Consider the following 23,215-nt stretch of genomic DNA (forward strand, 5'->3'; position numbering starts at 1 on the left):
TCTCCCTTCAGCGGCCCCTCACCCCTTCAGCTTGTTTCTTCTTGCCGCCCTTGAGTACCTCTGCCCCTGGTGAGGGCTCTGGTTGCCAGGGCCATGGGTGAGTCCTCGTCCAGTGCCTACCTGAGTCAGCTTACAGGGACGTCCACCTGCGTTGGGTACCTCCTGTCCCGGCCCAGGCTGTGGGAGCTCCCCACCCTTCCAGATCCACCATCCCAGAGCTTTCTCAAGGCAAGTGAGTATGAAACCCTCTCATACTCCATTGGGAAGAACTGGTGGTAGCATTGGGAGGTGGGGCTGTGCAGACCAGCACCCTGGACCTGTCCTCTTAACGAGGGGTGCAGAGTCTGGGGTAGGCCAAGAGGCTCACCCCAGCCCCTGGCCTGTGCCATATCCATCGGTCATATTGCCACGTTCCTCGTGCTGACCCCCAGTGATCACGTCACTGCCCTGCTCCCCAGCAAGACGACAGAACTGCTCGTTTCTGGTCCTTAGCTTTCCACCTTTTGAAATTGTGGCCCTCCTTTCCAAGGCTTGGCTTAAAAGCCGCTTCCTTGGTGACGTCTTTCCTAACCTTGCTCTATGGCATGTGTCATTTTAGTTGAACTAGCAAAGGATTTGGTCTCTGAATCCTGAGGCTCTTGTGTTCCTCCTGATGGCGGCCTTGAGGACAGCCCTAGCCACTGGCCCCTAGGGCCCTGGAGGGGTCTGTCAGCTCATCCCACACCCTGCAGTGCTGGGGTTTCTCCAGGGCAAGACAGGTGCCCCCTCCCTTCTTCGTAGCAATTCCATTTTCAAAAATCCGTTTTGCATGTTGGGATCCATCTGAGAGTTGGCTGCGGGGAGGAAGAGGTCCCGTGTAGAGGACAACCACAGCGAAACGGATAGACGAAAGCAGTAAGGGCTGCTCCCACCCAGCAGAACTTTGGCCTGGGTGAAACAGGATATAAGGAGGTGGCATAAAAATCCCCGAACTACTGAGTGCTTACTGTGTGCTAGGCCTTGTAATAAAGTGTCATTTATCCTCACCACAGCCCAGGGAGTTCGATGCTATCATCCCCATTTTACAGATGAAGTAAGCACAGAGACATAAAGTGATTTGCTCAAGGGCACAGAGCTTGGAAGAGTGGAAGCGTGTTCAAGCCCAGTAGCCCACTTCCAGAGCTCCACTCAGAACCAGCTTGTGGCCGGAACACAAGGGGTAAAGCGGGGAGGGGCTGTTCTCCAAAGGACTGGCTACTGTGACCAAAGAGAAGGAGAGTGGATGCTGGAGGCAAGCCAGGGGACACTCCTTAGAGCAGTCCCAGGAGATGGCTGCTGTCATTGCCCTTGGTTTATAAAGGCAGAGAGTGAGGCTTACAGAGATTGTCACTGATCCAAGTCCACGGGGGAACCATGTGGCAGAGCCAGAAGTTTAAGCCAGACCTGTTGGCCTCCAGGCAGCTGCCTCTTCACCTAAACGCAGTGCAGTGCACGGAGGCAGGGGAGCCCCAGGAGGGCAAGTAGGGAGAGCACTCCTGCAGCTGGGGATTAGGGAGCACCAGCAGAAGCAGAGTCTTTGGGTAGGCCTATAAGGATGTGGGAGACAAGGACATCAGAGCTTCACTTACGGGGTGGGGGGATCTGGGGGTCAGGCTGAGGAGTAGGGCAGCCCAAGAGTTAGTCGAAGTGTCTAAGGGAGGCTGGGCTGGTTGGGAGCACTTTTGTGAACGAGCCAGAAGGTCACCCTGGTTGTCTGCGGCACCTTCTAGAGCTAAGGAATGGCAGATAAAAGTAGGGCACTGAAAGGCCCCTCTGACAGCCTTGCGTAGGCAAGACAGGAGAGGTTGAATGGAGGCCAGGAGACAGGGAGGAGGAGAGTTTCAGAAGAGACTGGCCCGGTACAGACTCCTGGGCAGTAGGGGAGCACCAGCAATGGAGGACAGATGGGGACAGGAGGGGGGCGGTCTGGGCACTGGCAGCAGGCAGCAGGCGGCCGGGGGCTGTTCACAGCAGTGGGAACTTGGAACTAAGAGAAGATTTGGTTGGGGGTGGAGGATACAGAGTTAGGGGACAGCACGGCAGGGCTGTGGCCAGCGCTTCCCCGGAGGTGCATGTGGACAGGGAGGAGCAGTGGTTGTCCAAATGGACGGTTGGAGAGGGGCCACCAGTTACCTTCTATATGGTCCCTGGGAATAGGCTCTTCACACCTCCGCCCATAGTTGCATAGGAGGAAATTGCAGCTTAGCATGGTTGAGACACCTGCATAAGGTCACACAGTGGCAGAGGAGGAACTCTACTGGGTCGTCTCACTGCAGTCTACAGTCCTTCCTTGACCCTGCTTCTTAGAAAGATTTCTAACCTTGCTTTCAAAGCAAGTTCCTATCAGCAACTCAGCAGGTGGGGTGGGGCGCCGCCCATCCTACAGATGAGTCCCCCGAGGTTCTGAGGGCTTGGTTTCTGCGCTGCTCACAGGAGTTACAGTGAGTCTAAAACGGAGCTGGGGCCAAGCCCCAGGTGTCTCTTACCCACCAAAGCAGCTCTGGGTTCTCTGAAAGCCAAAGAGTGGGTGCACCCCCAGGGTGCCAGGAGTCCAGGCCCGGTTTTGCATCAGGCCCTGCTCAGAAGGTGTTTCCTCCTCCTCCGGGGCAGCTCGTGGGGCTGGGCGGCTGGTTGAGTCAGCCTTAGTCCCTCTCTGCTCTGCTCCCCAAGTTCAGCTCTGAAACTCAGCTGCCAGGAGTGCAGGAGAGCCCAGGTCACCCTGCGACGGTGTCTGATCCATACTGGACCCCTACAGGTAACACACCTCATGGCCAGCGTTCCCTGCCAGTGTCCCAAGGGGCAGACATTGCCACCTGGTATGCTGGGTACCTTCTGGGGCCTTGGGGGTCGGGGGAGGTGGGAGTGGGTCTGGCACTGGAACATATTGACCAATGGGTCTGTCCCATAGTGTTGAACCTGGGTGGGGAGGACCGGACACTGGACTCTGCCTCNAGGAACTGGGGGGGGGGGGTGCTACTGGGGACTCAAGGCTCAGATGCCCCCAGCCCAGCCCAGGTGGACCTGCAGGACATCCCCCACCTCCACACTCCTACACACACACACCCTGGTGGTCCCCGGGGCCCCAGAGCACGCAGCACGACACAGCCCAGAGCCACATCCAGCAGAGGGAAAAGTACACGGCATGTACCCCACCGTGCTGTCACGCAGAAAGTCACTGAATGCAGACAACAGTCACCCACGCGGCGTCACATTGTGACATGACGCACTGACACACAGGCAGTGACACAATATTCACACCCACTAAACAAACAGCCTCACAGCCGCCACGGTGTGCGGAGCTGTGCACCGTACCAAGCCTCTCGCCAGGGCACAATGTCACGCAGCCTTGGGCCCCAGGCCACAGAAGAGCCCCCGGCCGTGTGCGGCCCCAGCACTTGGAACACAGCAGATGATCAGGAAGTATTGTTAATATGGGGCACACAGGCGTTCACGCAGGATTCTACGCAGCGCTCTGTAGAGACAGCAACCCCAGCCCCTGGGTGAGGGGAGGGCAGCAGAGGGAGAAGGTGCTCTCGGGCTCACGCACTGACTCAGCCGGGAGGGCACAAGCCAGGACTTGCCTGCCAGAGAGCCCTCTTCCCCTGCCTGGTGCCCTGAGCTGGCATGGGAGGGGATGGGAAGGGCAGCAGGGGAGGAGAGAGTGCCCAGTGGGCTCAGGCCCTGCCTCCACTCTGCCCACGGCTCAGTCGTGGGCCCCTTGCCACGTCCACATGCCCCTCGGAGCTGGGCAAATGTTTTCCTTCCGGGGTCACCATGGTACCTGAGTGGCCTGAGCTGCTTTGCAGCACTTGGCCTCCACTGCCGGGACCCCGGCCAGGTCCTGGCTCAGGGGAAGGGGGAGAGCCCATGTGGCCTAAGCAGAGGGGCCCAGGGCTCCAGGCAAGAGGGCAGGGCTGGTAGCAGGGGCATCCCTGGCTGGAGGCCTCAGTGGGAGTGGGTACGGTGGTTACCTCAGGGGGGAGGAAGTGGGGGTGTGGGCTGGGGAGGAGGTTGCCTCAGACAGGAAGGCCAAATGGGCCAGGGCAGGGTGGAGGTGAAGGGTGGAGGGAGGGAGCCCATATTGGGAGGTTCCCAGGGAGGGAGGGGGGCGATGAGCAGATAGGTGTGTGTGTGTTTGTGTGTGTGCCTTCCCCATGTGTGTGCAGATGTCTTTCTGCCTTCAGTTAATCAAACTTTTACCAACCGTCTGTTGTGGGCAACGTATGGGCTTCTGGTGTGAGGCCCTGTCCCTGTCTTCAAGGAGCTCAAAATCCAGTTGGTGGACGGGCAATGTGTGTGCCAAAGTCAGTGTGATTTGTGTGTATCTCGGGTCATGTTTTTGTCCCGAGTTGTACATTCTGTGGGGCCTCGCGTGCAGGTTTCAGAATATGCCAGGCCCGTCCCCTGGTGTGGCCATGGGTCTGGGACTAAGACCGCATAGGGTCCTTGGTAGAGGACGGGTGCGCATGCGCCTATCTACGCAGGTATCCGGGCTCCCGTGTGACCAGGTGGACATCTCGCTGTGGGTGGGTGTGTCTACACGTGTCAGTGCGTGTGCCTGGATGGCTCTGCACATCTTCAAGGGTGTCTGTATGTCCACCAGCCAGTGCGTGCAGGTCCATGGGCCCATGGGTGTGTCTTGTGCCACCTTGAGCTCAGCCTTCCTGGAGCCATACCGTGCCCGCCACCTGGGCATGTGTGTGGGCAAAGAGCAGTCAGCTCCAGGATGTGCCCTGTGTTGGGGCAGGGCTTGACCTGCCCCCTTGATCTGCCCCCAGGTCGCCACGTGTGCCCAGCTGGGGCACTGCCCCAGCTGATGCCCCAGAGGGGCCACGCATCTCAAGAGGGGCTCTGGGCCCTGCCCGGCCTCCGCATGGCGCACGAGCCAGAGCCTGAGGCTGAGGGACTGTTGGACCTCAGCTTCCTGACAGAGGAGGAGCAGGAGGCCATCACTGACGTTCTGAAGCGAGACGCCCACCTTCGCCAGTTGGAGGAGGGCCGGATCAGGTAAGGCAGGGCGGGGAGCCCGGGAAGCCCTAGTCTCGGGTGCTGGGAGCCCAAGTGCGCCCCTGCTGCCTCCCTATGTGTGGCCTGTCATAGCTGGCTGGTTCCTGTTTTTGCCCATTGGTCACCCCCGCCCTTAACCAGCACAGCCCTCCACCTCCCCCAAGGTGGCTGCACCAGCTCCCTGACCAGCCTTCCTGCCTCCAGCCTTGCCCTCTCTGACCCGCTGGTCATGCGGCAGCTGGAGCTCCCCAGATCTGTCCTTAATACCCCTGCCGAAGCCGCCCATGGCTCCTCAGCACCTCCTGTCCGGGGCAGGCTCCTAAGGGTGCTCCTCAAAGCCTCCCTGAGTAGTCCCTGCCAGCCTCCCCAGTTCCATCCTCCGCCAGTAACCCCCCGCCCCTGACACACATACCCAGAGTGTCAGCTAGAGCCACTCCAGGGCTTCTGAGTCTCTGAACACACCCTTCACTTCTATGCTGTTCCTTCTTCCTGGAAGAGTGCAGTGACAGAGGAACGTGAAACTTACAAGTAGCGTTTGGGGACAGAAAGACACCTGACCTCCCCAGCACCACTCCTCATCTGTAAAATGGGGCTAAGGAGCACTACCTCCTAGAATCAGGAGGAGGGATTATGCACAATAGTCACTTAATGAGTAATAATTATTCTCCTTCTCTGCCTGGAGAACTCCAATTTGTCCTTCAAGAAGCAATTCAAATGTCACCTCCTCTGGGAAGCCCTCCCGGATTCCCACAGGCAAAGCTGGCCCTTCTCACGTCCATCATGGCACCCGCCTCATTATAGTGTACTTGTCTATTCTGGATCCAGTCTCCCCATCAACCTGAGCTCCTTGATCCAGAGTTAGGATTGAGTCTGATTTGCTGTTGTGTCTGTGGCCCCAGGTACAGGGCCTGGCACAGAGTAGGTGGCAGGACTGTTGGTTGGGTGACAGCCACGCCCTCCCCCATCCTCCAGCAAGCTCCGGGCCTCGCTGGCAGACCCTGGGCAGCTGAAGATCCTGACAGGAGAATGGTTCCAGGAAGCACGCTCACAGCGGCACCACCACGCCCACCTTGGCTCTGATCTTGTCCGAGCCTCTATCCGCAGAAAGAAGAGCTCCATCGGTGAGAGGAGTTCCCTGGGGTCAGGCGGGCTTCATACAGCCCAGGGCACAGGAAGAGAGGGCCCCTGGTACTATGTGTGTTTGGGCGGGCACCGCCCCTCCATGAGCTCCGGGAGGTGAGCGAGCATCTCCAAAGGCCAGACTTTCTGAGACTGAGGGTTCACAGAATTCCCCCCCACCCGCCCCCACACAGGACACCGGGCTCCAGGCAGCCATGGGGAGGCTGAAGGTGCTGAAAAAGAAGCGGAAGAGGAGCTGGAGCCTAGGTGAGGAGGCCTGGCAGGGAGGGGAGGGTGTCCACCAGTCCCCTGGGGCCTCTTCCCTGACAACCACCTCTCCCTTCTCCTAGGCTCCCCATGGACAAGGCACCTGAAGAGACGCTCAGCAAGGCTGAGGTAAGAAGTGGCTGAATGAGCTAAGGAATGAGCCTGCCATGCCCCTGGAGTAGCGGTGGGGACAGGACACCCTGGTCTGCGCCGCTGTCATCCTCCTCTCTCCAATGGGGACACGGACCTGGCCTCTAAGGGATCTCAGAATCCGGCTATTCAGGGTGGTAGGGGACTGAGCTGGGTGAGGTTCAGGACTCTGATACTACTGTCTGCCACCAGTGGGACCCTGGGAGTCAGGCAGGGCAGGCCCAGGCTCGGGGTGTTGAAGCACAGGCCCGACTGACTGGCCCTGCAGCTGGTTGCCAGCCCTGCCCGCAGGGCTGTGCTAAATTGACCTGGGGTAGCCAGCTGGAGCCTCTGGCCTCTGACCCCATCGTGACCTTTGACTTTCATCGAGTCCCCACTGTGACCTCTACCCCTTGCTTCTTTCAGAAACCTGAGATCCCCTCACCATATGTCCCCCTAAAGGCTTCCGATCACGAGGAAGAGCCCCATGCCCAGGAAGGTGAGTGGGAGGGTGTGTGCTGGGGAGTACAGAGAGGTCTCAGGGACCAGAGGGGGCTCTAAGTGACCCCAACCACCTGTGTTCACCTTCCTTTCCTTCCCGCTCTCTCGTTGGTGCGCGTGTGTGTGTGTGTGTGTGTGTGTGTGTGTGTGTGTGTGTGGTCTCAGGGGCTTCCCGTAGCACTGGGGCCTGAATCTGCAGGTCACGGGGGTTGCAAACCAGTAGCTTCAAATCTGCTTAGGGGCGGGCAGGAGAGGGCCACGCTCAGTTTATGCCCCACCCCAGCCCCGGGCCCCCGAGATCCGCAGGTCTTTGAGAAGGAGGCGGACCTGGAGCCCGAGCCGCGGTCGCGGGGAGCTGAGTCGCCGCCACCCCCAGCCCAGGTAGGCGGGCGCGGCCCGCGGCTGCTCCCAAGACCCGGAGCGGATTCTGGGCGGGGAGTGCCCCTGCCCCAGGCTGAGAGCCGTCGGGGGAGACCTGGAAAAGAGAAGACGCCCAGTCACTAACCGCCCCCCATCCCCAGACCCAGCCGGCGCCCGAGATCCTGGAGAACGGGGAGGAGGCTCCGGGGCCCGGCCTCTCACTCGACCGCATGCTCAGCAGCAGCTCCTCCGTGTCCAGCCTCAACTCCTCCACGGTGAGGGGTGAGGGCGAGGGCCTGGGGACGGAGGAGACGGGTGGGGGACGCCTTTCCCCTATCTCCCCACGCGTAGCCCCGGACTGACCCCTCCCTCGCCCCCTGATATGAGCCCCCCGCCACCCTCCTCCCGCCCGGACCTGAGCCCTGCACCCCCGCCCTGACCTCCACCCCTGCCCGCAGCTGAGCGGCAGCCAGCTGAGCCTGTCCGGGGAGGCCGAGGCGGGCGCGGTGCAGGTGCGCGGCTCTGTGCACTTCGCGCTGCGCTACGAGCCGGGCACCGCCGAGCTGCGTGTGCACGTGATCCAGTGCCAGGGCCTGGCGGCCGCGCGACGCCACCGCTCCGACCCGTGAGTGCCAGACCCGCTCTCACCACCCCACCCCACCACTCCTCTTGGCCTGCTTCCTCGTCTTCTGAATGGGAGTATCAACGTCCTTGGGAGTCGTGGGGGTCGAATGAGATAACTCCTGGAAAACGCTTCATAACGGGAAACTATGCTCTGGGCTGGGACTGGGGAGGGTAGGAGCTGGGAGGGCCCCTCATTAAGCTCCGGTCCTCACCTCCCCTCCCACGTCCCAGCTATGTCAAAGGCTACCTCCTCCCGGATAAGCAGAGCAAGCGCAAGACGGCGGTGAAGAAACGGAATCTGAACCCGGTCTTCAACGAGACTCTGAGGGTGAGGCTGCGATGACCGGGCGGCCCCCCATTAATGAACCGGACGCCCCTTCATGCAGTGGCCGGGTGGCAGGGGTACCAGAGTATGGTCGTTGCCCGTCGCTCAGATCCTCCGCTGTGCGGCAGGAACCGCAGGGAGGCCCTCGGTCCGGGCGTTCTCCAGTGGGTCAGTCTAGCGGTGGGCGTGGCGCCAGTCCAGACCCCTATTAAGGCCCTTCGGGGCTCCCCCGGATTCCCTCGTGCAAGGAGCGCGGTAGGACAAGCCCCGGCCCACGCTCCCGCAGCGCTGAAGCCGGGGCCAGCCGCCGTGGTCCGTTAAAGCGCACCTCCCGTCCCCAGTACTCCGTCCCGCAGGCCGAGCTCCGGGGCCGCGTGCTGAGCCTGTCCGTGTGGCACCGCGAAAGCCTGGGTCGCAACATCTTTCTGGGCGAAGTCGAAGTGCCTCTCGACACGTGGGACTGGGACTCTGAGCCCACGTGGCGCCCCCTGCAGCCCCGGGTGAGGCAGCCGGCCCGGGTGGGGAGACCCCACCGCGCTTTCCCCCAGCACCCTCAGCCTCCGCCTTCCGCCGAGCCTCCCCCCCGCCCCCCGTCTCGCAACCTCAACCGCCCCCCGGCGGCCAGTTCGGTCCTCCCGGCTGGCCGCGCCCCATCGGGGTCTGGCGACCCCACCCCTTGACGGCGCCGTTCGCGGGGCCTGCTCCCGCCCCTGACCCGACCGCCTCTCGCCTCTCGCAGGTCCCGCTCTCCCCCGACGACCTCCCCAGCCGCGGGCTGCTCTCCCTGTCCCTCAAGTACGTCCCCGCCGGCTCCGAGGGTGAGTGACCGCCCCGCGAGGGGCCACGCTGGACCGGCCCCGGCCGGAGGGGGCCTACGGTCCCGCGAGGGCGTGGGGCAGCGGGGCCTGAGCTGAGCCTCTCCGCAGGCGCGGGACTGCCCCCCAGCGGGGAGCTGCACTTCTGGGTGAAGGAAGCTCAGGACCTCGTGCCGCTGCGCTCAGGCACCCTGGATACCTACGTACAGTGGTGAGGGGCATCGGGACCTCCCAGCTTCCCTTCCTCCACCCCCACCCCCAACGCGCTCTGGAGCTCCCCACCTCAGACAAACCCCTAATCAACCACCCTTGGTCCCCCGCCCCAGTCTGACCGCTGTGCAGGGGTGAAGGGGACAACTTGAGCGAAAGCCTGGAATCAGGAAAGTTAAAGACATCCTTGAGGAGCTGCATTTCAGAGTGACTGGCACCCTTAGGACTTGTTGGAGAGCTGAGGCTGGGACCTGGGAGGTCACAGGGGCTCTTCCATGAAAAAACCTGGAAGGCCAGGCTGTGGGGCTTGGCCCTGAACTTGCAGTTCAGCGCCTTCAGGTGCTACCCCACACTCAGAGAAATGAAGTTAGGTGGCTCAGGTTCTAAGTTCCCAGCCCTGATTCCACACACACTGTTTTGCTTTTACTTCTGAGTAATATTTTATCTCGAAGAAAGGGTTCTGAGGCTTTAAAATGTTTGGAAACCACTTCTGGCCAATGAAGGTCACTGTGCAGGGAAGTAGCAGAACTGTATTTCAGAGACATTACTCTGGGGTCCTGAGAGGTGGCTGGCCCAACAGTCCACGAGTAGTGAAGGTTAGAGGCCAGGTCCCAGGCAAGAGCCAGAGATCATGGACATTGTGAGGGAGAATGGGTAGGATGTGGTGACTGGTTGGTTCTGGGGAGTGTGAGGGGATAGCCACTTGATCGTCAGCCCACCTCCCCCACAGTTCAGTGCTGCCTGATGACAGCCGGGCCAGCCGCCAACGGACAAGGGTGGTACGACGCAGCCTCAGCCCTGTGTTCAACCACACCATGGTTTATGATGGCTTCGGGCCTGCTGACCTATGCCAGGCCTGTGCTGAGCTCTCCGTCTGGGACCATGGGGCCCTGACCAGCCGCCAGCTGGGGGGCACACGCCTCAGCCTGGGCACCGGTGAGTGGGGCAGGGCCCTGGGGAGACCTGATGCTGAGGGACAGGGGCTCAGCGTGTGGCCTTGGGTACTTCTCCACCCTTTCCTGAGCTTTGGTGTCCACTGAGAACTGGGAGTGGCAGTGCCTAATCTGGGACCCGGCAGGTGCTCCTTGGGACCTAGGGTGTCCAGTGTGACCATGTCCTTCACCCCCCTCTGCACGTATCCAGGCAGCAGCTATGGGCTCCAAGTACCCTGGATGGACTCCACACCAGAGGAGAAGCAGCTGTGGCAAACACTCCTGCAGCGACCGTGTGAGTGGGTGGATGGCCTTCTGCCTCTCAGAACCAACCTGACCCCCAGGACATAGCTGCCCTACGAGCCCCACCCAGCTCCTCTCTGGTCCCCCAGCTCAGGGCCTGCCCTTGGCTAAAACCAATAAAGTCTTTTCTAAGGGCAGCAAGGGACTGATGTCTGGTTTTGGGCAGCGAGGGTGATGGCAGGAAAGGGTGAGGGAACTGAAGAGGAACAGGTGAAGGAACTTTAGACTCAGACAGAAAGACCTTAGGGAGCTGGTCCCAGGCCGCCCACTCCCCATACCTCAGAAGTTGCCACGGCCCAAGCGTAAAAAGGTGTTCTGTTTAATAGTCTTTGCCTGGTGGTACTTGATATGCTTGGGACATCTCTATGGATGATTCCCCCCACTGCGGCTAGGCCTGGGCCCTACCCTGCCCCCATCCACCTGGCCTCCTCCAGTTGGCCCTGAGACCTGGGTAGGTGTTTCAGAAGCTGCTTGTGTCTTCTGCATTCATCCATCCTTGGGTCCCGCCTCCTGTCTCGGAGCTCTCATTCGGCCTCCTGTCGGCCAGAGGTAACTGGCGTGGATCTCGCTCGCTGTGCCAAGATGGCTCTCCAGATGCGGCATACCATCCCTCCCCTGGGGAGAGCAGGCTCGGTGTGGCTCAGCCAGAATAAGGCCCTGGCCTGTCTCTGTTACCCCACTGTCTGCCTGATGCCCCCTCTGCCCCTGGGGGGACCCTGGTGTCCCTGTAATTTCCAGGGAGGAACCAAGGCAGGCATGTAGCAAGGGGTCAGGATCTGGCCACCATGAAGCCATATGCGTGGGGCATCCCTGGAGGGCTCAGGACATACCTGATGCGGGTGTAGATGAGGTCATCTCGAGTGGCACAGGTCAGTAGGGTATGGAGGCTGAAGCTGTGGTTCAGCAGCTGGTTGTGGACAAAGACCCAGATGCAGAAACAGTGGAAAAGAAAATCAGAGGAAGATGTGGGCAGAGACCCAGGACCTAGCTCTGTTCTGCTACCAGTATGGATAGGGCAGGTGACAGCCCTCCGGGGCCTGTTTTCTCATCTGTACCATGGGGGTACACTAAGTGCTCTTCCAGTACTGAGATTCTCTGCGTGAGGGAAAAGAGTGAGAAGAGCTGAAAGATGGGCAGAGATGGAGTCTTTGGTGGGTGGGGGTCAAGGATGGCCGGCACTCTCCCCCTCACCATCTGGATGGTGCCTGAATCCACGTTCAGTTCCTGTAGCCACTGCACCAGGCCCTGGTCCACCGTAAGAGCAGCTGTCGAGAAGTCAGGTGGTCAATCCAGGGGTACCTCCTGGCAGAAGCTGCCTCACACTTGCTGTGAATGTTGCCCAGCCAAGTCCCCTCACCTGGGGGCTCTGTGGCCAGGGTACAGGTTCTGGCCTCCCCGTTCACCCGTTGTAGCGCCTGCTGCACCAGGGCCTGGCACTCCCGTTCTTTCTCAGCCAGGACATCTCGGAGCCTGTTGGAGAGCACAGAGGCTGGGCCAGTAGAATGCAATGGGGAGGGAGGGTGAAGCTGGCCCGGAGGCCAGGGGCACGCAGGTCCCAGGGGCTTTACCTGTCAGTCTCTGCTCGCAAGAGGCCCAGCTGCACTACGGGGGACGGGGGTGCCTGCTCTGGTTCCCCCGGGAGCCGGCTGAGCTGGACCAAGGTCTCCTGCTGCTTGGACTGGGGTTCCTCTTCTTTACTCGACTCCTCTGACCTCAGTGGGACCTCCTCCGTCTCCACCTCTGCCAATCCAAGTGATTGGGGTGAGCTCCGGCAGGGAAAGGACGCCCATTTGGGACACCCCCAGACACCCGGCAGAGGGCGCAAGGCTCTGGATGCCCAGCCGTTCCTTCATGCCCCAGTCAAGCCTAACCCCCCACTAACCACGCCCCCTACCGGCCCCAGGTGTGCACGCCACGCCCCCAACGGGGTTACACCCTGGCCGCGGGCAGGAAAGCTTCGCTCTCGGGTTTACCTGGGCCCAGCACAGCCAGGGCTACCCGCACAGCTCTACTGAGCAGCGAGTCCAGCACGAACATCCAGTGTGGGCGGATCTGGCGCCGTCGGAGAATCTGCTTCACCTGGAGAGGGAGAAAGGGCGAGGCGGCCTCAGAGGTGGAGAAGGCCTAGAGAGCCTTGTGCCAGAGGCAAGTCAGGTAGGCGGGCTTGGGGCAGAGGGAGGAGCTGGGAGACTAGGATTGGGTAGATGTCCCTTTTCTGATGGCTGTATCTTTACAGGGAAGACAGGCAACCTTGCAATATCAAGTCCTTGCACATTCCCAGGCACAGGGAGCTCACTACCTCTTATTGGGCTGCCCGAACCGTAAGAAAGCTCCCTCACCGCATCCGGGAAGGCGAAGAGCGGTCCGTGCAGAAGCGCAGGCCCGAGGCCTTGGGCCCGCAGCTGCCCCTGCAGCGCCCGCAGCTCCTGGGCTAGCCGCCGGCGGTTGGGAGTGTGGATGTGCGCCCCGAGGCAGCGCAGTAGCTGTTCCACATGATTCCTGCCCAGATGGGGCCCCTGAGGAGGAAGAGGGGTTGGCAGTGGGTGGGTTCCCACCTGAGTCAAGAGAGTTGCGGGTGGAGGTGGAGGCGTGGGGCAGGCCATCCGCCGGCTTCCGGTCCAGGCTTCGCCGCCAGGGGGCGCTGCGGCGGGCACACCCACCTGCTCCTGCTTGGGGCACAGGACGTCCGCGAGCGCGCGCCGCTCCTGCTCCAGCACGGCGGCCAGCATGGCCCGGCGCTTGCTCTCCTGGTGCAGCAGGCTGAGCCCAGAACTCTCCTCGGGGGACGTGGGCTCCTCGGCCCCGGGTTCCTCGGGCACCCTAATGCAATGGGGAGCTGCAGATGGACGGCGGGGGGCAACACCGTCCGGCCACCTCCACCCCAGGGTTTGAATCCTGGCTCTGCTTTTACTTTGATGCTCACCCCACAGGAGGAAAAGGGAGAGAAGCCTGACACTGAGGCGGCCAATAAATACAAGTCGGGGCATCGGGGAGGAGGCGCCAAAGGCCATCCTTGCAAGTGGTTGGAGGTGCTCAGGCCCCCAACGGGGACTTTTCCAGAGGGAGTAGAAGAGCAAACCCAGATGAGGCAAAGCCGCTCCAAGACCCTGGGCTCTCACCGGAGCTGGCTGGTGTCTCCATAACTGAGGCAGCGCTTCGGGGGACTGGGTGGGTGCTGAAAGGGTGCCTGAGGGCGTGGGAATGTCTGGGGCTGGGTGGTCGGGTCCGCTGAGGGAGTGGGGCTGGCCGAAGGGGCGTCTGTGGGAGGGACGAGGCTGTCGGCCTGGGCCCCCCTTCAGCCCTCTCACTGCCGCAGCTCCTCTCCCTCACCCCAGTGTGCCCACTCCCTCCACCTGTATATTACCTGTGGGCAGCAGTGCATGTCGGGGGGAGCCAGGGCTGCGGCTCCTCTTCCCGGGCTGCAGGAAGGGGTCCCCCAGCAGTGCTTGAGCACTGGCTCGGAGGCGGGGGTCTGGCTCAAAAGTTCGGAGAAGGAAGGCTTGGGCCTCCGCTGACAGAGAAGTGGGCATTGGCGGATGCACCTTGTACATGCCCACCTGGGAGGGGTCAGGGAGGACAAAGGTCAAGTTTCGATGTATTCAGGGCTCGGTCTGTCCCCACGCACCTCATGAGCCAGGCCAGGAGGGGTCTCACCTGAAACATGGCAGCCTGCGGGCTCCCCAGCTCATGGAAGGGTGGGCGACCTGTGGCCATCTCGATAACAGTGCAGCCCAGTGACCAGATGTCAGCTGCCTTCCCATACCCTCGTGGGCCCTGGTCAATGATTTCTGGCGCCATATACTGTAGGGTCCCTGGGGCAGGAGCAGTAGCCATAATGCTCATCTAGGCTTGAGATGATGCGGGGGATGGCAGGGGCTCTCCTCCTCTAGCTAGCCACACCCACCCCGAACTCTGTCATCCACACAATTCCCATCACCTACCCTGGTGGTCAAACATCTATCCTGAGTTTCCTCACTCATCTTAGACTCCATCGCATGCCAACTCCCTCACCCACAGTCGGGTACATCATACATCCTGGACAGCATCGTCCACTCCGAACCCCATCACACACTTCTGCCCGCATCGACACTTCCGGGCTGCATTTCAGGCATTAAATTCACCATTGTCACCAACTCAAGCTCCACTTCTAGAGTCTATCACCTCACCCCTGGCTCAATCCCTGGCCCTTGGTTCCGTGCCCCATTAGGGCTCTAACTCCATGGCCAGGAGAAACACCATTCCCTGGAAGGTCCTAAGAGTTCTTCCCGCTCAACACCCCACACCCCGTTACCTGTGAAGGTCTCAGTGCAAGGCGTGATGCCTGCCAGCCTCTTGGAGGTGCCGAAGTCAGAGATCTTGAGCAGCCCGCTGAAGGTGTTGATCAGCACATTGTCCCCCTGGGTAGAGTGGACGTTGTGTTCCATGGACATCAAGCTGGGCTTCTGATGGCAGAACTGGACCCTCTACCAGGATCCCATCTCCTACAATAGCAGCCTGACCCTGCCTCTATCAACGTCCTCCCTCTGCCCTCCCACTTATGACCCCCTGGGAACTGGCGCCTGGTTTGGCTTCAGGTCTGAAGTTCTCTCGTTCCCTAGGGAGCCTGCTTGATGCTTTGCTAAGGGGTCTGCCTTCTTAATGTAAATTGCTGGTCTCCGTCTAGACCCATATGCCCTCCTCTCCCCCCTCCACCAGCAGGGCTTACCTTGATGTCTCGATGCACTATGCGGTTGTCATGCAGGTAGCCGAGTCCCTGCAGGATCTGGCGGGTGTAGAAACTGATGGTGCTCTCGTTGTCCTGCAGGGGTCCCCACACTGACCGCAGCAGGGAGGACAGGCTGCCTGGGCAGACGCAGACGCAGTCCAAGATCATCATTGGCACCCACCAGCCTTCAGCTCTCTGCTCCAGGCCCAGGCACACCCATGCCATGACCCAGACTCCAGCACCACCCAAGTGCACTGCGTCAGCTAATTCTGGGCCACCCCACCCACACACGCGAGGATTCATTTTCCCCAAGGGTTCTCCACCCCTGCCGGGCCCCATCCCCCTGCCCCACACTTCCAGTTCCACCGCCATCCCACACAGGGCACGTACCTCCAGGCACTTCCTCCATGAAGATCTTGAGGTAGCCGCCCTGGCTGGCCGAGCCCAGGTAGCGCACGATGTTCTTGTGGCGAAGGCGTTTGTGCAGAGCTATCTCTTCGTGCAGGGGCTGAGAGAACCTGGGGGCAGGGAGGAAGGGGGAATAGGCCGGTTTGGGGCAGAGATGCTCACCCAACTACAGCACCAGGCAGACCACGCCCCCAGGACCTGCCCCAACCACAAGCCCCTCTCTGACCTTCTCCACCTTATCCCCAGCCCACAGCTCCTCCAGACCACACGGCCCCGCGTGCTCCCTGCCATTCTGCCCACAGGACCCCCTCCCCGCCCGCGCGGCCCCGCACACGGCACCTGCTGTCCCGCTCCGGGATCTCCTTGATGGCTATGCGCACCCGCGTGTGCCGCTCGCGGCCCGCGTACACCACCCCGTAGGTGCCCTTGCCCAGCACCAGCCGCTCGCCCGTCTCCGCGTACTCATAATCAAACTGCGGGGCGCGGGCGAGATGGGGGTTCAGCAGGGCCCCCGGCCCTTCCCTCCCCTCTCCTCGAGCTCCCGGGCCCCCCTTCCTCACCTCCAGCACCTCCCCCACGCCCTCCGCCTCCTCCGCGGGCGCCGTGGAATCCGGATTCGTCACCAAGGCTTGGATCAGGCCGCAGAACCTGAGGGTGGGGGGAGGTCAGGCCGACGGGAGGGGCACCTCGGGCGGGAAATGACCCCTCCTGGGCCGAGAGCACCCAGGGAACATGTCCCTTCCTTTCCCTCGCTCCCCTGGCACCCCGGCCTTCCGACGGGCTGCACGCACCACTGGCAGTGCCCTACGCTGGGGAAGCACAGCTGCACGTCCTGAGCCGGGGGGAGCGCGTAGAGGAAGCAGCAGCGCTCATCCCGCTTCGAGGAGCTGGGAAGGAAGAACCGCTGTGAGCGCTGGCCGGCCCACGAGCCCCCCCCCCGCCCCCCGGCTCCGGGGACCCCTCCCCAGGTCCCGCTTCTCACCTGACCCCGCAGATGGAGGCCACTGGGAAGGTCCAGCTGGAGGGAACGTCCTGGCGGAAGAAGGTGGATCTCAGGCAGGGGCTGGGGAACCGGGAGACTGGTTTGGGGATGGGAGAAAGGTTCCAGAGAAGGGGTGCAGAGTGGTGAGTGGGGGTCCTCATGGTGACTTCACCTGGCTTTCGGGCTCCAGCAGGCTCAGGGTCACTGCACTCACAGGATCAGTACCCTGAATCTCGAGCCTTGCAGGCAGCAGCACCTTGTTCATCTCCAGGACCAGCACCTGTGCATGATGAGGAAGGGGGTGGGTTAGAAGGGGCCCGCCCCTCTCCCAGGTCCCACACCCTCACTAGGCGGCCTCACCAAGCACTGGTCCCCTTGGGGACAGGCCGTCTTGAGTGGCTGACAGGACTGTAGCAAGAAGTGCAGCCAAAAGTGGGCACAGTGTGGGGGTCCTTCGGGAAGCTCCAGGGTGGGTCTGAAGTGCTGGTACAGCAGGAAGGTTTCCATCATGGACACCAGGTACCTGCAAGCACAGCCTTGTCCTCAACTCAGCCCCAGCCCCAGCCAGCACTGCCAGGGAGAGCAGACTGGCTTGGGTGTAGCCAGAACATGGGCACCGGTTGTGGCAGGCACTGGTCTGGAAGGGGGCCCATCAGGGGCTCCGGGCTCAGGCCAGATTGCCGGTGGGTGTCCGTGCAGGAGCAAGCTGCCGGGGCCAGGCCAGGACCGCAGAGAGGGCTACCTACCATATGGGAGCGTTGAGTTTGTACAGCTGCTCTGCGGCCAGCGCCACCTGGGTGAGGTCATTGGCGAGGATCTGCGCTCCCAGGTAGAACCCTACATCCCAGTAATACTGCATCTTCTCCACGCAGCCTTTCCGGGCCAACAGGCAGCCCAGCTTCATGCCTGGGAGAGAGGGGTATGGGCCCTAGGGAGTGTGGTTGCAGGTTTGGGCAAAGCCCAGGTGTGGGCCACAACATCCATGTGGGCAGGAACATAGAAAGAAACAGGTGAGGGGCGCCTGGGTGGCACAGTCAGTTAGGCATCCAACTCTTGGGTTTAGCTCAGATCTTGATCTCGTGGCCATGAGATCAAGACCCGCATCAGGCTCCACACTCAGTGTGGAGTCTGCTTGGGATTCTCTCTCCCTCTGCCCCTTCCCCCACTCTTTCTCTCTCTCTCTCAAATAAATAAATAAATCTAAAAAAAAAGAAGATATAGATGAAAACTTTGGTATGACTCTCAGGTGGGAGTAGGAGCTCAGGCTGGGGAACAAGTGTATGTCGAATTCGGTGCCTAAGGAACACAGGTGTGGGCATAGGAACACCTATGCGGGTTCAGGCAGAATAGGTCTGAAAGGGGCCAAGGCCAGCCCCAGCCCGGTGTTCTCTCTCCCCGCACTCTCCCCCCGCCCCTCTGAGGCCTGCTGGTGGGACGAGGGGCGCAGGGCTGGGACGCACCGATGAGCCGGAGCTCCTCAGAGTCCTCAAAGCGCTGCCCAGCAGCAATGAGCAGCACAGCCGCGTTGATGCCCGAGTGGAGGCTGGGCTCTAAGTCGAAAGCCTTGCGATACCTGGGGTGGGGGCGGGGACTCAGGGCTGGCCCGATGCCCACAGCCCCATCCTCCAGCCCACGGTCCACTCACTGGTGCCCCCTACCAGTGATAGGCCTGTTCCCGGTGCCCAGCATCCTGGAAGCCAGAGCTGAAGAACATGTCCTTGTAGACACGGCCGCACATGCAGTAGAGGTCAGGCGCCACAGAGCCCTCACTCTGGACCAGTGGCAGCAGCACAGCCAGTGCCTTCTCCCGGTCCCCAGGCCGGTTCCTCCTGGGGAAAGGGGAAGACAGGCCGGGGGCTAACCTGCCGGCCCTGCCCCACTCGATCCACGAACCCCTAGACCCTGAACAGCAGAGACACTTCCAAAGGCCTGACAATAATGAACCCAGAAGCGCTGTGACTCTGGCCAGTACTGACCTTTCTAGAAGTAATGATCCCAGATAGAAGTGATTCCTAACAGCTGTGACTCTGAGGGACAGTGACTGTGGCAGCTGTTTGCACTCGGAGGGCAGCAGCACCAGCCCACCACACCCCAGGCGGCAGTCACAGAACCACAGGGCCCATGTGACATCAGCGTGACCCTGGTCAACGAAGTCCCTGAACAGCACGGATCCCACAGTGCAGTGACCTCACACGGCAGAGACCCATGTCCCCAGGTGGCTAGGACCTAAGCCTTGCTCTGCCACTCACCGGTTGAGGGCGAACGTGTAGTGGAAGCAGACGTTGTGCTGCTCGGCCACGTCACAGGTGGGCAAGGCCTGCAGTGTCTCCACCAGCTCGATGATGGCTGAGTAGTCCTGCAGGGGGGACGGGCACACACTGGCATGATGGCCTCTGGGGGATCCCATCGCCCCCCGGACCCTGAGGAAAACCTTGAGTTTGGGGTCCCCTCCCACCCCAACACACCATCTTCCCACGCCCCACACCTTACACAGAGAACCCACTATGCGCCCCAACTTCCCTGCTGCTCTGGGAGATAGTGACACGATCATCCCCTATTACAGACAAGGAAACTGATGCTCACAGACACCAGATCATTTGCTCAAAGCCACCAGACCGTGAGTGGCCCAGCCAGGAGGCGGACTGGGCTTTTTCCGACACTGAGTGCTGCTGCCCTGTCTGCCTCTCGGAGCGCCACACACCTGCACATCGCGGTAGGACAGCAGCAGGTTCATGATGATGTCGGGGCTCAGCAGCTCCACGCTGTCCAGTCTCCGCTGCAGGCGAGCCAGCTCCAGCCGAAGCTGCTGCCCGCAGAACCGCTCCCGGGCCCGCCGGATGTCCTGCCGGATGGTCTCCCGGAAGTAGCCACTGATGTCCCCAGCAGGGGAGGGAGGGGGAGAGAACGATGGGGCCGGTCCCTCAGCCCCAGCCCGCTGTGCCCTCACCAGCCTCCTCCTGGTGCCCCCCTCTCTGCACCCCGTTACCAAGAGTCCGTGGGCGTGGTCTCTAGCAGGCGGGCCAGCCGGCCCACCAGGGGCGTTAGCAGGGCCTCAGTGCCCACCCCGGCCTGTACCAGCCCATCAGCCAGGCCCCTCAGGAGGCCCGCATCACCGCACAGCACCCGACCAGTGGCTGTCACCACATAGGGGATCAGCGTGTAGCTGCCAACACAGTCCTGGTGGGAGGGAGGCAGGAATCAGGGCAGGTCAGAGGTCGGCACCAGGTTAGAGAGGGACAGTGAGCTGGTGAGAGGTCAGCACCAGCGGGGATTGGAACAGCAGGGAAGGGGCATGCGTCAAGAAGGTTGGCAATAGGGAACAGAGGGCCACACGGATATCAGAAGAATTAGAGAGGTCAGAGGTGACTGAGGAAGCCAGGAAAGGTGGTGGAGGTCGAAGGGCAGATTGGAGCGAAGGGTGGATTCTGCTTACCGAGTTCTTCTGGAAAACATCCTCCTGCAGGGGACAGTCAGATTGGTATTCTGGCTAGGCCCTACCCCAGCCCACCCCCACCATCCACCCGGGCACCTACCCGAAGGGCCTGCAGGTCAGGGAGGTCAGCCTGGGAGCAGAGGAGCACGTTGTTGGTCATGCTGAAGCTCTCCCGCACACCAAGGTGGTAGAACAGAGAGGGCTGTGCCAGGGAGCTGCTCACCTCCAGCACCACCACGTCTGTGGGCACACAGGTGGAGGCCCTGAGCCCCGAGGCCTACCTCGGTGGAGAAGGAGCCTGGGGAGCCATCCTGGCTCAGATGGCCTTCCATGGGACTCCAGCAGGGTCCAGTTTTTGCTCTGGCCTCAGTTTCCCCCTTCTAGGTCCCTCTGGCTCTTATACAGAACGGATGGTGTCTGTGGTGTTGCTGGAGAGGATTGAGCTCAGCGGGCTGGGACCTTCATCCCACTGTTCAGAGCCTGTGGGCACTGAGCATGGAGAAAAGGAGCTGTGCACCAGCTGCCAGCCTGTCCCAGGCCATTTGAAAGGCAGGTGTTGCGCAGACACAGAAGTCCCCTACCCTGAGTCCTCAACGCAGTCTCTTGAAAGGGGCCGATACCAGCAGTGTGTGTAGACAGTGCTGTGTCTGCGCGTGTATAGCTGTTTGTATCTCTGTGTGTGACAGTGTCTGCGAGGGCCTGTGTGCGTCAACATATGTGAGACGTGTGAGTCTAAGGTCGTGTCCTTGTGTCCTCGAGGTCGAGTCAGCCTTCATTTTTAGGCTGTGATTTTAGGGCCATCAGACAAGCTTGTTCCCAGACTCTCGGATGAACAAGTAAGTGTCAGGGGCGGGGCGTCCGGGTCGGCGGAAGGGAGGGGTGACCAGCGCGGGAATAGCCACCTTTCTGGCCCCGCCCCCTAGCGACGCTGCCCTGCCTCCAGCTCCGCCCACTACCTCGCAACTTCAGGGGCCTCATAACTTAAGCTCCTTTGCCCAGAATCCCGCGCCGAAGGATCCTTTCGTTTCCCTTTCTGCCTCTCTAGCCCGATCCTCGGAAGTAGTGTGTCACCGCCCCGGCTCCAGCCCCCCAAGAACCGCCCCTTTCCCTAGTCCAAGCTCCACCTCCCAGGATCCGTCCTCACGAGCTCCAAGCGAGATCGTCTTGAGGCTAAGCCCTCCAACCCCACTGTTGAGATACCACACTCTGCCCCGCACCCAGCCTCGCCTCAATGCTAACCCCGCTGCCCAGGCTCCGTGCCGACTTCAGAGTGCTTTAAGCCCCAACCCTGAACCCGGAGGCTCCGGGCCTGGTCCACTAAGTCCCGGCCCAAGCCGGACCGTGCTCCAGATCCCCTAAATTCCACTTTTATCATGGCCCTACCTCGAACCCCTCAGCCTAGCTCACCTTGTGGCCCCCAGACCCCACACCCATCTCGGGGTCTCCCCGGAGTCGCTGAACCACGCGCCTTTCGGCCCGCCCCGGGACCTTAAGCCCCGCCCCGGCCCCCGGCCCCGCCCCCAGCGCGCTCTCACCCGCGTTGTAGAAGGAATCCAGCGCCGCGGTGTCTCCCAGCGCCAGCGTCCCGAAGGGCAGGGTACGCAGCTGCGGTCGCGGTCGCGGTCCGGGGAGCTGCGCGCAGGCCTCGCGCAAGCAGCGCAGGGGCAGCGGCTCCGCCTCGGCTCCCGCCTCGGCCTCCACCCCGGGCTGCGGCTCCCGGGTCAGCACGTAGACCACGCTGAGCGGCCGGCTTCGCGCGCAGCCCCGGCCCGGGGGCGCCGCGTGGGGCCGGCCCCGGCTCAGCGCCTCGGCCAGCGGGTCCTGCCAGCAGCTGCCGGCGCGCTCCAGGGCTCCGGACCGCAGGCACGGCCCTGCCGTGCGGGGACGCTCGGGCGTCGGGCGCCCGGCTCTGGGCACCCGGGGAGGGGCAGGAGCCAGTGGCTACGGATCCAGGGATCTCAGTATCGGGAATCTGGTACGGGATCTGGAAATCCAGATTTGGCCAGAGGTCCTGTTCCGGGAATCTGGAGCCCAGGGCGAGATCCGGGGTCCGACTTGCAAGGTCCTGAGGATCTGAAGTCGGGGATTGGGTCCCGGGAATCTGGGACATGCAGTGATCGGCGGCTCAGAGTCACGTAGGGGATCCCGGGAATCGATCCGGGCGTGTCCACCACCCGGACTCCGCAGGAAAGAGTCGGCCGTCGCTCTCCCCTGCCCTCACATGTAGGCCGGGCCCAGCCCTTTCCCGGCCGACTGGGAAAGCTCCACCCTCGGCCCTGGGGCAGCGCCGCTCCCTAGCGGCCCCCGGACTTGGCCTCCCCTCCCTCCTCTCCCGGCAGAACTACCGAGACTGGCGGCTTCCGGAACAGCCTGTGCCCCTGTGCAGGCCAACCAGTGTGGACTGCTTAGGGCAGGCGCCTATAAGGTGTGTGCCCAGGCCAGGGCTGGGGGGGGGAGGTGTGGACTGCAGGAGCTGCCCCGCAGGGATCTGCTGAATGAGCGGATCTCCAGAGACATCAGGGTGTGCAGAACACAGTGAAGAGCCGACGTGCTCCGCGGCCCTGCTGTGCTCGCAGGGAGGGACTAGAATGGGGGAAGCCTGCTGCTTGGCCTCCCCCCAGGAACACGGTACTTGGCATCTGAGCCCAGGCCTTTGCCCTTTCGCCAGGGGGCTGCTTTCCCCAGAATCTAATCTGTAGAGCCTTGCTGACCTCTGACCTCCAGCCGAACATGACCGTGGGACCTGAGTCGCCGCACAAACTTTACCTCCCTGAAGATCCGGAAACCTCAGCCCTTGAGCTACCACAACTGCACAGGCTCCAAAAATCCCTAACCTTCCAGTGTGAGTTAGTGAGGCGGCAGTCTGGTGTTCCAGAACCTCACTGGGTTCTGGAATCAGGAACTGGGGACGCAGAGTCTCCAAGATCGCTCGGCTCCGTGTCAGAGCAGCATGCAAGCCCAGGACTACCTGTCAGACTGCAGTTATCATTGTCTGAACTGTGTGTTGCTCAGCCACTTTCTAGAATGTGAATCTAGCAAATTAACTGCTTGATAATTATTACACTGTGGAAGAAAAA

General features: G+C 61.7%; 2 protein-coding genes across 2 annotated transcripts; one reads left to right on the top strand and one right to left on the bottom strand.

The window, feature by feature from the left end:
* Window positions 1-32: 32 nt before the first annotated feature.
* Window positions 33-10,747, top strand: SYTL1 (synaptotagmin like 1). Its single transcript, XM_034647446.1, has 15 exons — window positions 33-2,773; window positions 4,797-5,025; window positions 5,998-6,146; window positions 6,339-6,411; window positions 6,495-6,540; window positions 6,967-7,039; window positions 7,325-7,422; window positions 7,563-7,676; window positions 7,860-8,026; window positions 8,257-8,353; window positions 8,692-8,850; window positions 9,090-9,168; window positions 9,277-9,376; window positions 10,106-10,311; window positions 10,519-10,747. The coding sequence occupies exons 2-15, from the start codon at window positions 4,835-4,837 to the stop codon at window positions 10,656-10,658; spliced, it is 1,692 nt and encodes a 563-aa protein (XP_034503337.1). The 5' UTR covers window positions 33-2,773; window positions 4,797-4,834; the 3' UTR covers window positions 10,659-10,747.
* A 153-nt stretch (window positions 10,748-10,900) lies between these two features.
* Window positions 10,901-22,870, bottom strand: MAP3K6 (mitogen-activated protein kinase kinase kinase 6). The gene is made up of 30 exons (XM_034645075.1): window positions 22,850-22,870; window positions 21,674-22,079; window positions 20,239-20,378; window positions 20,139-20,162; window positions 19,692-19,882; window positions 19,407-19,575; window positions 18,955-19,061; window positions 18,364-18,534; window positions 18,166-18,278; window positions 17,452-17,611; window positions 17,066-17,228; window positions 16,878-16,985; window positions 16,706-16,755; window positions 16,515-16,610; window positions 16,284-16,371; window positions 16,063-16,196; window positions 15,706-15,833; window positions 15,316-15,452; window positions 14,902-15,007; window positions 14,265-14,422; window positions 13,975-14,167; window positions 13,730-13,868; window positions 13,271-13,430; window positions 12,950-13,126; window positions 12,584-12,689; window positions 12,179-12,350; window positions 11,968-12,080; window positions 11,802-11,875; window positions 11,441-11,517; window positions 10,901-11,225 (listed from the first exon to the last, which is right to left on the bottom strand). Exons 1-30 carry the CDS (start codon window positions 22,868-22,870, stop codon window positions 11,135-11,137), a joined length of 3,972 nt encoding a protein of 1,323 aa, XP_034500966.1. The 3' UTR covers window positions 10,901-11,134.
* Window positions 22,871-23,215: the final 345 nt, after the last annotated feature.

This window comes from Ailuropoda melanoleuca, chromosome 2 (genome assembly GCF_002007445.2).
Source record: "Ailuropoda melanoleuca isolate Jingjing chromosome 2, ASM200744v2, whole genome shotgun sequence".
Lineage (NCBI taxonomy): Eukaryota > Metazoa > Chordata > Mammalia > Carnivora > Ursidae > Ailuropoda > Ailuropoda melanoleuca.